The following is a 12,903-nucleotide window of genomic DNA, read 5'->3' on the forward strand; positions in this document are numbered from 1 at the left end:
CATCAAACATCCAAGTACTAAATAGTCCAGTTCTCTTCACATAAAAGGTGAAATGTATGGCTTTTATTTGGATCTTGATTTAAATAAACTATAAAAACTATTTATGAAACAGTTAGAAATTTGCATACTCTATATTTAATTGTACTAAGGAATTATTTTCTAGATGGCAAAATAACATCTAAAGATAATACTTATAAGATCCTTATTTCACAGATGTGTAGAAGTATTTATGGATGAAATGACATATCTGGGATTTGCTTTAGAATGATCCCATGGGAGATGAGGGTGGTGACAAAGAGGTAACAGAATTGGCCATGTTTTGATAATTGTTGAAAATGAGTGAAGGTTCCTATTATCTGTGCTTTTATGTATCTTACTATCTTCTCCACTTTTGTGGTGTGTTTGAACTTTTCTATAATAAAAAGCTTTTAAAAAACTTTTGTTTTTCAAAAGTAAAATAAAGTGAAGAGACAGGCCACAAGTTGGGAGAAGATATTTTCATAAAAGTAACCCACAAGTGATTAGTTTCCAGATTATATAAAGAACTCTCACAAATCAATTAGAGTAAGACAGTCAGTCATAGAAAAAAGCACTAAGGTCATGAACAGTTATTTTGCAGAAGGAAGAAACAGGATGGCTTATAAGTCTATGAAAAGATACTCAACCTCATTAATTATTAAATCTAAATAAGACCACAGCGAAATACCATAGTATTGGCAAAATTCTAAGGGTTAGTAAGGATGCAGAATAAGATCTCCATACACCGTTGGAATGTAGGAATGTAAATTTGAAAATAATGTGATGTAATCTTCTGAAGTTGAATATTAACATACCCTTAGACTTAGAAATTCCTTATATACACTTCCCCTAAAGAGACTCTTACATATGTGCACCAAGAAGTATGTTTGTAGCAGCATTGTTTGTTGAATAAAATAAGTAACTTCAAAAAACAAACAAAATCCCAGATGTTCAGGGACAAGGGAACAGATAGATAAATTGAATTATATTTACAAAATTGGATATTATACAGCAAAGAAAAAAAAAATGAACTACTTTTATATGCAACAATATGGATAAAACTTTCAAAATTAAAACGTGAACATATCATAAGTACAGCAGGTCCTCTACATACGAACAAGTTCTGTTCCAAGAGCACGTTTGTAAGTCCAATTTGTTTGTAAGTCCAACAAAGTTAGCCTAGGTACCCGACTAATACAATCGGCTATATAGTACTGTACTGTAACAGGTTTATAATACTTTTCACACAAATAATACATAAAAAACAAACACAAAAAATAAAGAAAACATTTAAAATCTTACAGTACAGTACCTTGAAAAGTACAGTAGTATAGTACAACAGCTGGCATACAGGGGCTGGCATCGAGTGAACAGAAGTTACTGACTGGAGGAGGGAGAGGAGGTGGGAGATGGTAGAGCTGAAGGATCGTCAGCAATAGGAGACGGAGGGCAAGCTGCAGTTTCACTCAGGCCTGACATTAATGGCACAGGTTCTGGTTCCTTGCTGGATTTAATTCTGTCTACCCTCTTGGAAAATGATCCAGTGATGTCTGGGTAGTCGCTCTTTTTTTCTCGTCACAGATGACAGTAATACTGGATTGCATGCTGAATGGCTGTTGCAACCTTCGTGTACCATTCTACGTTTGGGTCCTGTGCCTCAAAAACTAACATTGCCTCCTCAAATAAAGAAAATCCCCTTGCCATTTCCTGCGTCGTGAATCTCTTCGGTTCTTCAGTTACTTCTTCTTCCTCTTGTCTCTCTTCGTCCTTTCTCTGAGCCTCCAATTCCATCGGGTCTTCATTAGTAAGCTCCTTGTGTTGCACAGCAGCAGTACCGTACAGTAAAGTACAAAAAAGCACAACCACTTGTAGAGGATGCACACACGTGACAATGTATGCCAGACACGTGAACTAACTTACGTGACTGGACACGTGAATGCACGTTCGCATCTTTGAAAGTTCGCAACTTGAAGGTTTGTATGTAGGGGACTTACTGTAGACACTTAGACGGTTTTTCGAATTTTTTTCAAAAATGACCACCCTTATATACCTACCACCCAGATCTAAAGATAGAACATTACCTGTATCCAGGAAGTACTCCTCATGCCCTCTCCCAGCCACTTACCCACTTCCTCTAAGGTAACTACTGTCCCAGATGCTAACACCATACATGCTTGCTTTGAAAACTTAATGGAATCATACAACACAAACTCTCTTGTGTATAGCTTCTTTTGTAAATATTATATTCATGAGATTCATCCACATTGTTGAGGGCAGCAGCATTTTATTCATTTTCACTGCTCGATAGGATTCCATTGTGTGTATATATTTATCCTTCCTGAGGTTGAAGGACAATTTGAGTGCTTCCAGTTTAGAATTATTATGAAGAATGCTGCTAAGACCATTCTTGTTCTTTTGTTTTGTATTTCCTTCTATTCAATATGGATGAATTTTTAAAACATAATTTTGAATGGAGAAGAAAGTTCCAGAAGACTACATACAGTATAATCCTATTTTTATAAAACTCAATAGTTCTCCAGGAAAGCTGAGTAAATTGTTTGTTGATATATCTATACGTGCAAAACTAATTTTTTTAATAGGCAAGGACATCATGAACACAATTCAGGGTAATAATGATTTTGGGGAGGCAGAAGAATGGGATATGGGAGGAGCCGACTGTCCCCAAGTCAAGTGAAGGGTTCATTGGTGTTCATTTATAGTACTATGCTTCAAAATATATATGCACATCCATTTATATGTATAAAACATTACATCATAATTTTTAATTAACAAAAAACCACAGAATGTTATAGGGCCAGCAAGAATTTTCATCCAGGGAAAAACTTTCCTCACAGGATACATTTTGATGACAAGCTTGTGGGCAAGATTATTCAATTTTCCAAGTATATGAGTTACTTAAGTTTCCCTTCATCTCACTCACAGGCATTCAAGATGGGAAAGAATGCTCTTAAGGATTCCACCCACTAGTTACCTGTATGTATCTTTTATAAAGATTAAGATTCTTGCATTGTGTTAAATCATGTTTAAACTGTTAGGACATGCAAAGATTAGCCCATACTTTGTGGGTAGCCAAGTACCACATGAAAATGAAGGTCATTTCTCAGAAGAACTACCTGGGGAAGAGTCAGATCTTTAGACGGGAAACTGGAACTAAGATGACAAGACCTAGATGGGCGTTACGGCTGGGTTCAGCACGCACCTTGGCCTGGAATTCGAAGAACTGGGATGTCTAAGATTGTACTTATGGGTAGAGTATAATCATCTGCCCTCAAACATACAGAGGGAGACTGGGACTTGGAAGGGTCCCTAAAAAGGGTCCTCACTGGGTGTGCACCTCACAGTCATTTGAGATTTGACAATCAGACAGACTTTTTGAATTGGCATCACTGCTTCATTTATTTTTTATTTTTTTAATAAATTTATTTATGTATTATATTTATTTATTTATGGCTGCGTTGGGTCTTCGTTGTTGCGTGCAGGCTTTCTTTAGTTGCGTCGAGCAGGGGTTACTCTTCGTTGCGGTGTGCGGGCTTCTCATTGCGGTGCTTCTCTTGTTGCGGAGCATGGGCTCTAGGCGTGCGGGCTTCAGTAGTTGTGGCTCGCGGGCTCTAGAGCGCAGGCTCAGTAGTTGTGGCGCACGGGCTTAGTTGCTCCCCGGCATGTGGGATCTTCCCGGACCAGGGCTCGAACCTGTGTCCCCTGCATTGGCAGGCGGATTCTTAACCACTGTGCCACCAGGGAAGCCCTGCTTCATTTATTAAAGGTGAATGAACTATGTCAGGCTCTCATAGTGGAAAATTCTTTTAGGTTATCCTTTAGCAAAGTTCATTTGAATATTCTGGCTCTGCTGTAGGAAAGCAAAGAAAGGGCTCTTTATCCACACTTATGCTGGAGTGTCAAAGAGAGTAGCGTAGTGGTAGGCAGTGGGGAGTGGTATCAGTAATCAGTGAGAGAATCAGGGAAAGAAGGATATGGAGGGATGCAGTTGCATACCTAGAAAGAAGAAACTTTTACTTCCTTCTAGTGTCAGCCTTAGAGGTCCTAGATGGTATTTTTATTTAGGTAGGTAGCTGTGTTTCTGATATGGGGCTCCCAGCTTTCGAGAACTCCACTGCCCTCTCCATCATTCATGTTACTTGTACACTTACGTGGCTGCATTGAACACCTTGGACTGGTGTTAGGTCCACACACATTCATTTTAAACTATTTTCATGCTGCTGCTGCTGCATTTAGCTTCTTTTCCCCAGTTTCCTAGACTGAGAAAGAAAAACAGTTTTACTTTTTGTAGTGTTACCGAGCCAGGTTTGTTTGTCTGACATGCAAGCCAAACGCTGAGACCCTGAGGTTTGCAGCAGAGAAAGGGTTTATTCTTTAGGCCACCAAGTGAGGAGATGGGAGAACAAATCTCAAATCCACTTCCCCAAAGGCAAGGAACTTGGGATATTTATGGAATAAAGCTGGGGTGTCAGGAGCACGGGGAGTGTGAGGAAAAGTAATTAGAGACAAGAAAAAGGTGAGATAATCATCGTTGTGCAACTAAGCTACAGGCGTCTTCTTTGGACACGTGCTCAGAAAATGGTGGCATTAGCATGTTCTGAGGGAGGAGTTTTTGGCCTTCTGACATGAGACATTTTCCCCATCTTAAGCAGTCTTAACTGTCTGGAGCTTGAACTGGACATAGCTGACTTCAAGTTCCTAATAAACAACTTGGGCAAACATCTCTTATTATTTGGGCTGACACTTGGAGTACATGCAAGTTTTTGTAAAAACAATTAAAGCAAGCTTGATCAGTGATGGCAAGTTACAGGTGTAATGGATCTAGCTGATGATTACCAGCACCCCCCCCACCCCGTTTCAGTAGGTGTCCTGGGAAAAGTTAAAAACTTGGCTAATACTCTTGCTAGTGTCAGATAAATGAATCCACATTTCTCAGTATGATTATAGTGTAATTATGATTTTTCCAAGTACTCACATGCCATCTCCTATATCACATTTATACTATTATTCATTCAAAAACATTTATGGAGCACGTGCTGAGTGCCAGGCACTGTGCTAGGCTCTGAAGATACAGATGTGACTAACCATTCCTGTCCTTTAGGGACTCTTGGTCCAGTGAGAAAGACAGACATGTTGACCGATGATGTAGTGAGTGCATGATAGCCATGATTGGGGAATAAAGGAGCAGAGAGGGCGCTACTTGGAGGGGAAGGGTGTGGTCAGCACATGCTTCCTCCACAGTTGACTCCTAAGCTGAGTCAAAAAGGATCCTGAGTCCTTGGCCAGGATAAAGGAAGTAGGAGAAAGGAGGTAAGGAGAGTAAGAGGTAAGAGGTAAACTTAAGGTAAGAGGCAAAGGACAGGGCTTGAGCAAGGGTATGGAAATGAGGAAAGAATGCAGTGTGTTGGAGATCTAAAAATAGCTCACTGTTTCTAGGCTATAAGGCTTGAGGGGGAAATGACAAAGGATGAAGCTAGAGAGAGAGAGACAGATTTTGAATGATCTTGGATGTTCTGGTAAGGAATTTGAACTTTAGTTATTGGGAAACACTGGAATGTCTTAGGCAAATAGTGATATTATCAGATTTTAATTTTGGATCCATTACTCATGGAAGATGGGTCTGAGGAATTCAAGACTAGAGGCAAAAGAGCCTGTTAGGAAGTTATTGTAAGCAGATAGGCAGGTAATCATGAAAGGCAAATCTGGGGCAGTTGTAGTAGGGATAAAGAGGAGAGACTGACCTGACTGATTCCCAAGCTTCTGACTTGGGTGACCTGATGATGATAACACTATCAGCTGTATTTCATAGAACTGTCTAGAACCCTGAAGCCTTTACAGAGTTAAATAGGATATCTGGAACTTTCCTTATCTATACCATTTTACTCTTGTTCTGTTTACTTGTGCTGGAGACAAAAAGATTTTTAAAAAGAAGTTTAATATTGCAACCATGTACAATCAAACATCTAATCTTTTTATTTACCTGCTCCTACTTAAAGATGGACATACAAGGAAAATGTGCCTAAGACGTATTTACAATAAAATGTCCTACATATAATTAACTTTTCTTTGTCTGAAGTTACTGAGGAAAGTTGCCCTACCTCAGCAATGAACTTAAGACCTTTGTATTGCCTTTGTGATCAGATATCTATTGTTTTCTGCTCATTTCTGCCTTTGCTATTCAATTGATTAGAGATTATCAACTGACATTCTGATATGTTATAAATATGCATGGATTAAGAAAAATTCAAGACATAAATGCTTTATTTAAAATGAATGAAAATTTTAAAAATTTAGAAAATTTTGGATATTATTGCTAATAGATGGGGAATTGTTTGGAAATCAACTAAATAGGGTACACATACTAGAGATACAGATACTTTTAGAAGGGAAAAGTTAACCTATGCTAACATATTTAAAAGACATGGATTTGATACCAATTGTCCATGTAGATAATTTGATTTGGAGTCCATCTTTTTAGAGTGCCTATTTGTTAAGGGGGAACCTGCTCTCTATGGTTATGGCAAATATAATGATTTGTCAATGGGAAGGAAAGAGCTGATGAAGTGTTTCTTGTGCATTAGTGGCAGAAAGAATTAGAAAAGGAATAAAAAGTGTAATAATGTTTGCTTATTTGTGCTTTATGTTAGAAGACTGAGTGCTTTCTACAGTATATTTTACCTGAGGAACTTTAGGAGTAGAGTTGGTTTTCTAAATGTTTATTAAAATTTCTTTGCTGGAGGGGAGGTCAGGAAGAGTTTATAAATTCTTATGTTCCTTAAATTTCTCAGGTTTGTTTGTTTCTAAATTTGCCTAAATTTACTTCACCTTGGAGCACCTTCCACGTAGAATGTTTCCTTATACCTGTGTTTTAGAATAAGGAAGTCTGGATTGATAATAGCACTTGCGAAAATCTATTGATTGCTTTCTATGTGCCAGACCCTGTGCTAAGCATTTTATAAGCAGTGGCTTAGATGAGTTAACTGATTAAGTCATAGTCATGCATTTGATAAGTTACTAATCCAGGGATAGGACCAGGTCACTGGCACCAAAGTTTTGTTTTAACCACTTATGGAGTTATTTGGAACTGGGACTGAAATCTGAAACAGTCTTGACGTTGGATTATAGAGGTAGCCATGCACTCAAGAGACTCATTGCTCTGCCAGAGTCACGGGGAGGTTCAGCAGACCAGGGAACTGTTAGGAAAATAGTATACATAATCTGGTTTACTATTTTTTTTTAAATATTTATTTATTTGGCTGCGTTGGCCCTTAGTTGCAGCACGCGGGATCTTCATTGAGGCATGCAGGATCTTTTGTTGTGGCACTAGGGCTTCTCTCTAGTTGTGGCATGTGGGTTTTTCTCTCCCTAGTTGTGGCGCAAGGGCTTAGTTGCCCTGTGGCATGTGGGATCTTAGTTCCCTGACCAGGCATTGAACCTGCATCCCCTGCATTGGAAGGCAGATTCTTTACCACTGGACCACCAGGGAAGTCCCTGGTTTACTATTTTTAAAGCGTTTAAGAAAGTTATAACACTAAATGCATGCATTTGGAAAGAGGAAAAGTCTCAATTCAATAATCTAAACTCTTACCCCAAGAGACTAGGGAAAAAAAAAAAAAAAGAAACCCAAAGCAAGCAGAAAGAAGGACTCAATAAAGAGCAGAAATCAGTGACATTTAAAAAAAAAAAAAGGAAAAACAATAGAGAAAATCAGAAACAGAAAGCTAGCTCTTTGAAAAAATCAATAAAACTGACAAACCTCTGGCAAGGCTGACAACAATAACAACAAGAAGAGTGGTCAAATTACTACTACCAGGAATTAAACAGAGGATATCACTGCAGACGTTGCAGACATCAAAAGATAATAAGGGACAACTATGAACAACTCTATACACAGATTTGACAATTCAGATGAAGTGGACCAATTCCTCGAAAAGTACAGACTACCACAGCTCAGCCAGTATGAAACAGATCTGAATAGTCTTATAACTGTTATGGAAATTAAACTCATAGTTTAAAACTTCCTGAAAAATACATCTGCCAGCCCATATGATTTCACTGGAGAATTCTACCAAGCTTTTAAAGAAGAGTAACACCAATTCTACACATACTTTTCCAGAGAAACAGAGGAAAAGGGAATTCTTCACAACTCATTCTATGAAGCCAGTATTACTCTGATAGCCAAGCCAGACAAATACAATGCATAAAATGAAAACTACACACCAATATCTCTCATAAATATAGACAGAACATCTCTTAACAAAATATAATTCAGCAATACATAAAAAGAAGTACATACCTTTTCATTAGGTGGTGTTGGGAAAGCTGGACAGCCGCATGTCAAGCAATGCAGTTAGAATACTCCCTCACACCATACACAAAAATGAACTCAAAATGGCTTAAAGACTTGAATATAAACCATGACATCATAAAACTCCTAGAAGGGAACATAGGCAAACCATTCTCTGACATAAATCGTAGCAATGTTTTCTTAGGTTAGTCTCCCAAGGCAACAGAAATAAAAGCAAAAATAAACAAATGGGATCTAATCAAACTTATAAACTTTTGCATAGCAAAGGAAACCATAAACAAAATGAAAAGACAACCCACAGGATGGGAGAAAATATTCGCAAACAATGTGACCAGCAAGGGATTAATTTCCAAAGTATACAAACAGCTCATACAACTCAATAACAAAAAAGCAAACAACCCAATCAAAAAATGGGCAGAAGACCTAAATAGATATTTCTTCAACATAGAGATGGATAATAAGCACATGAAAAGATGCTTAACATTTCTAATTATTAGAGAAATGCAAATCAAAACTACAATGAGCTATCACCTCACACAGGTCAGAAACAATACAAATAAGTCTACAAATAATAAATGCTGGAGAGGGTGTGGAGAAAATGGAACCCTCCTACACCATGGGAATGTAAATTGATGCAGCCACTATGGAGAACAGTATGGAGGTTCCTTAAAAAAACTAGAGTTACCATATGATCTTGCAGTCCTGCTGGGCATATATCCAGAGAAAACTCTAATTCAAAAAGAGACATACACCCCAATCAATATTCATAGCAGCACTATTTACAATAGCCAAGACATGGAAGCAACCTAAATGTCCATTGACAGATGAATGAATAAAGAAGTCGTATATGTGTGTGTGTGTGTATATATATATATATATATATATATATATATATACACACACACATATATGTACAATGGAATACTACTCAACTGTAAAATAGAATGAAATTATGACAGCAATATGGATGGACCTAGAGATTAACAACTAAATGAAGTCAGAGAAAAATAAATATCATATGATATCTATACATGGACTCTAAAATATGATACAAATGAACATATTTACAAAACAGAAGCAGACTCACAGACATAGAAAACAAATTTATGGTTACCAAAGGGGAAAGGGGGTGGGATAAATTAGGAGTTTGGGATTAGCAGATACAAACTATTATATATAAAATAGATAAACAACAAGGTCCTACCATATAACACAGGGAACTATATTCAATATCTTGTAATACACTATAACGGAAAAGAATATGAAAAAACATATATATGTATGTATAACTGAATCACTTTGCTGTACATCAGAAACTAACACAACATTGTATATTAACTATACTACAATTTTTTTTAAAAGCAAATAAAAGAATTATACATCGTAGGCAAGTGGGGTTTATTTCAGAGATGCAAAGCTAGTGCAGTATTTGAAAATCAGTGTATTCCATCATATGAAAAGGCTAAAGACTATTTGGAATGTTTCGAAAAATGTCTTTTCCATGGCCTTGCATTCCTATGGAAGAGGTAAGCAGGGGTACAGGAAGCTAACATTCATCAGCAGCTAGTGTGGAAGAACTGTGCTTAGTTTCTGGGAGGATGACCTACATGTGTAACCTGTTGTGTAGTTCTTTTTGGAATTAAATACCACTGCCGAAAAAGACCTTAATAAATATCAGACGACTTTTTAATATGCTGGAATTCTCTCCCCCGCCTTTTTAACATAGAACATTTGTAAATCTTCCTATGGGTGCCCAGCTGGGGAGGTAACTGTTGCAGACTCTATTCCAAGGGCAATCAGTTATTTAGGATTTACCTTAAACAATATACTGTTGAGAATAGACAGGAGGCACTAATACAAGTACTCGCCTAGTCAGGGTCAATAGCGAATAACTTCAGAGCGACATACGTCCTACGCACATTAGGACGTTTTTGCTTTTATAGAACAATGTCCCTGTGTTTGTTTATCCTGTGAGAATGGGGCAGTTCTGGGGATGGGTCGGGCAATTACAGAGCACTGTTCTGGGCAGCACACTTGTTTTGTCGAGGCTAAATGAGGTAACTGCGTCTTTTAACGTCCACGAGGCTCGTTTACATCTCCTCTCACACTAACAGTCCACCCCGACACTCGCAGCGGAACGACTTTGTTACAAATTAACGCCCAGCTCTGCGTGATCTGACCTGATTGGGAAATCGCGGCGATTTTGATGTGGGGTCGCTGCCCTGCACAAGATGGACTCTGCGCCCGCCCCGTCGGACCCTCCCTCTCCGGCCACCTTGCCAAGTCCGCCAGGAACACCCACACCCGAGGGCGCAGGTCCTGGCGCTGGATCTCCGCGGCACCACCTTCTGCGCAGACGCAAAGGGAGCCCCGTCCTCCGCGTGCTCCTACAGCTGTGATTGTGAAGGGCACCTTCTGCAGCCAATCAACACTCGCGCACTGGGCGCGGCCCGTTGGAGTTGGTGGAGTGTCGGTCGAGGGCGAGACCCTTGAGTGACACGAATTTTGGCCAATCATCGGAGGCCTTGCTTCGGTCTCCCCCCCCCCGCCCCACCCCAGTGCCTGCCTCCCTGCCCAGGCGCTGAGCAGGGCCCTGGGGAATGTCCCGGGGCGAGTTCGCGGAGACGCCCGCTGAACTCCGCCCGGCTCCGCTGCTCCTTTTAGGGCCTGAGGCTCGACGCGTTCCGAAATGGCAGAGGAGTCCGACAAAGCCGTTAAGTACTATACCCTGGAAGAGATCCAGAAGCACAACGACAGCAAGAGCACCTGGCTGATCCTGCATTACAAGGTGTACGATTTGACCAAATTTTTGGAGGAGGTGAGTTGGTGGAGGCAGGATGCCGACCGGAGTTTGGGGGTTCCCTGTCGAGACCTGTCGTTCGCAGCGTGGTGGGATTGACCTGCCCGGCTCTACGTGCGCACCTGAGTGCGTTCACCAGTGCGTGCGCACCCGGCTTTGCACACCTGGGAGCGGCTCCCCGCGTCTGCATACTTGTGTGTGCACCCCCTGAGTCTGTACACCTGGGAGCGGACCCCAAGTTTGTACACCTGAGGCTGCGCGCCCGCGTGTTCACACCTGGAGGTGCATAAGTCAGTGCCGCGGCGAGGTGAACCAGTTTAGCAGCCCTTGAAGGGCAGAGACTGTCTCCCGAGACCCTGCGCGGGCATGTGGGAGAGCACCACTTCGCACTTAGTGGGAAACAAAATCTCATCTGGAGCTGTCTTCCTACGAGAGAGCGCAACTACGGAAGGATTTTTGAAGATCCTTTTTATCCTTGAGTGTGCATAGACCAGGTCTTCATCTAGGACAGGGGTCGTCCCACTTATTATTCCTGGAGTGGATTCCTAATTGGAGCCGGTTGGAGACCACCCACCTTGAGAGCTGTGGGACCCCACAAGAGGGGACCTTGAGTTCGGAGGTCCAGGTGTGGTCTGCGCCGGCTCTCCCCCTGGCATCCACAAGCCCACCCCACCATCCACGCCCACCCACCCGCTGTTCACCTAGAAGGCGCCCAGTGATATTTAAGGTATCCAATGACGACTTCGGTGAGGTACAGTACTGGACTCCTGCGAGTGAGCATGGGGGTATGTGTGTGGCTTTGATGAGAAGCAAGGGAGAGGGACAGAGAAGTGAAAAATGCCAGTGCGACTTCATCCTTAAGCAGCTTTGGGAATTGTAAAGTAACTGCTTAACTTTGAGGAAAAAATTCCTTTGATAAGATTCTTTGCGTTGATTATAATTTTTGCAATAAATTCTAAGGAGTTTTTCTTTGCTGCCTCTGGCTGTGTTTTATCACTGTGGGGGAGTTTCAGTCATAAATCTTACACTTACTCTCCTTCATTTCCCCAGACAATAGACAGGAATGCTTTAGTAATGGGAATTTTCTACATAGTTTGTGAGGAAAATGAAGATAGAGGCCTGGTCTGAGCTGGATCACAATTTATATCAAAGGACATTGGTTTTGTAGAGAATGTTTTAAAAAAATTTTTTTTAAAGGTTGAAGTTGATGGTTATTAGTAAGATATATTACTGTTAAATTGTCCTCAGGTGATGTGCCAGAAGATAAAATAGTGTCCTGATCTGGTTAAGAGTGGTTTATAGTAGGGGGTCAGATCTGATCTGTCCTGTTCCTTCTGCTGAGCTACAGAGCTTATTTGCTATTAGAGATTCTTGAACTAATAATCCTGCATCATAACATCAGGTCTAATTGATACCAGATGTCTGCTTAAAACTGTTCCTTCCCCCTTCCCATGGTATATGTAATTGTAGAATTTTAAGATCCATTGTGTGCTTTCTTTATTTGTGTCTATAAAAAAGAATAGCATTTATAAAGTAATAGGATATTTTATGTTATGAAGCTTTGCCACTTTTTTCTTTCTTTTCTGTGGGGTTCTATTCATTGTGTTGTACAGGGGGCCTCCATGGTCTCCCCCTATCCAGATGCCAGTATCACCCCCTCCCCTCGTTGTGACAACCAAAAATGTCTCCAACTATTGCCAAATGTCCCCTTGGGGACAACAAAGTCACTGCTAGTCAAGAATCACTGCCCTAAGATATA

At 40.4% G+C, this 12,903-nt stretch overlaps 1 protein-coding gene and 1 long non-coding RNA gene across 8 annotated transcripts in view; one reads left to right on the forward strand and one right to left on the reverse strand.

Moving 5' to 3' along the window:
• Positions 1–986: 986 nt before the first annotated feature.
• On the reverse strand, positions 987–10,732 carry LOC309640141. Of its 4 annotated transcripts, none has more exons than XR_014252064.1 (3): positions 10,213–10,732; positions 4,188–4,295; positions 987–3,886 (listed from the first exon to the last, which is right to left on the reverse strand). It is a non-coding gene; the product is annotated as an uncharacterized lncRNA (long non-coding RNA). The 4 variants fall into 4 exon arrangements; XR_014252065.1 differs by having other exon boundaries at positions 987–3,883; positions 4,033–4,295; XR_014252066.1 differs by having other exon boundaries at positions 4,033–4,295.
• A 163-nt stretch (positions 10,733–10,895) lies between these two features.
• CYB5A (cytochrome b5 type A) overlaps positions 10,896–12,903 on the forward strand; it is an 80,468-nt gene continuing 78,460 nt past the window's right edge. For 3 of the 4 annotated variants that reach the window (XM_082415949.1, XM_082415950.1, XM_082415951.1), the window contains exon 1: positions 10,896–11,162. In XM_082415949.1, coding sequence (XP_082272075.1) covers positions 11,034–11,162 — 129 coding nt within the window. In that variant the 5' untranslated portion in view covers positions 10,896–11,033. The remainder of the gene's footprint in view (positions 11,163–12,903) is intronic. The other variant, XM_082415952.1, reaches the window with a different exon arrangement.

This window comes from Balaenoptera physalus, assembly GCF_965194825.1.
Source record: "Balaenoptera physalus genome assembly, chromosome: 12".
Taxonomy (NCBI): Eukaryota; Metazoa; Chordata; class Mammalia; order Artiodactyla; family Balaenopteridae; genus Balaenoptera; species Balaenoptera physalus.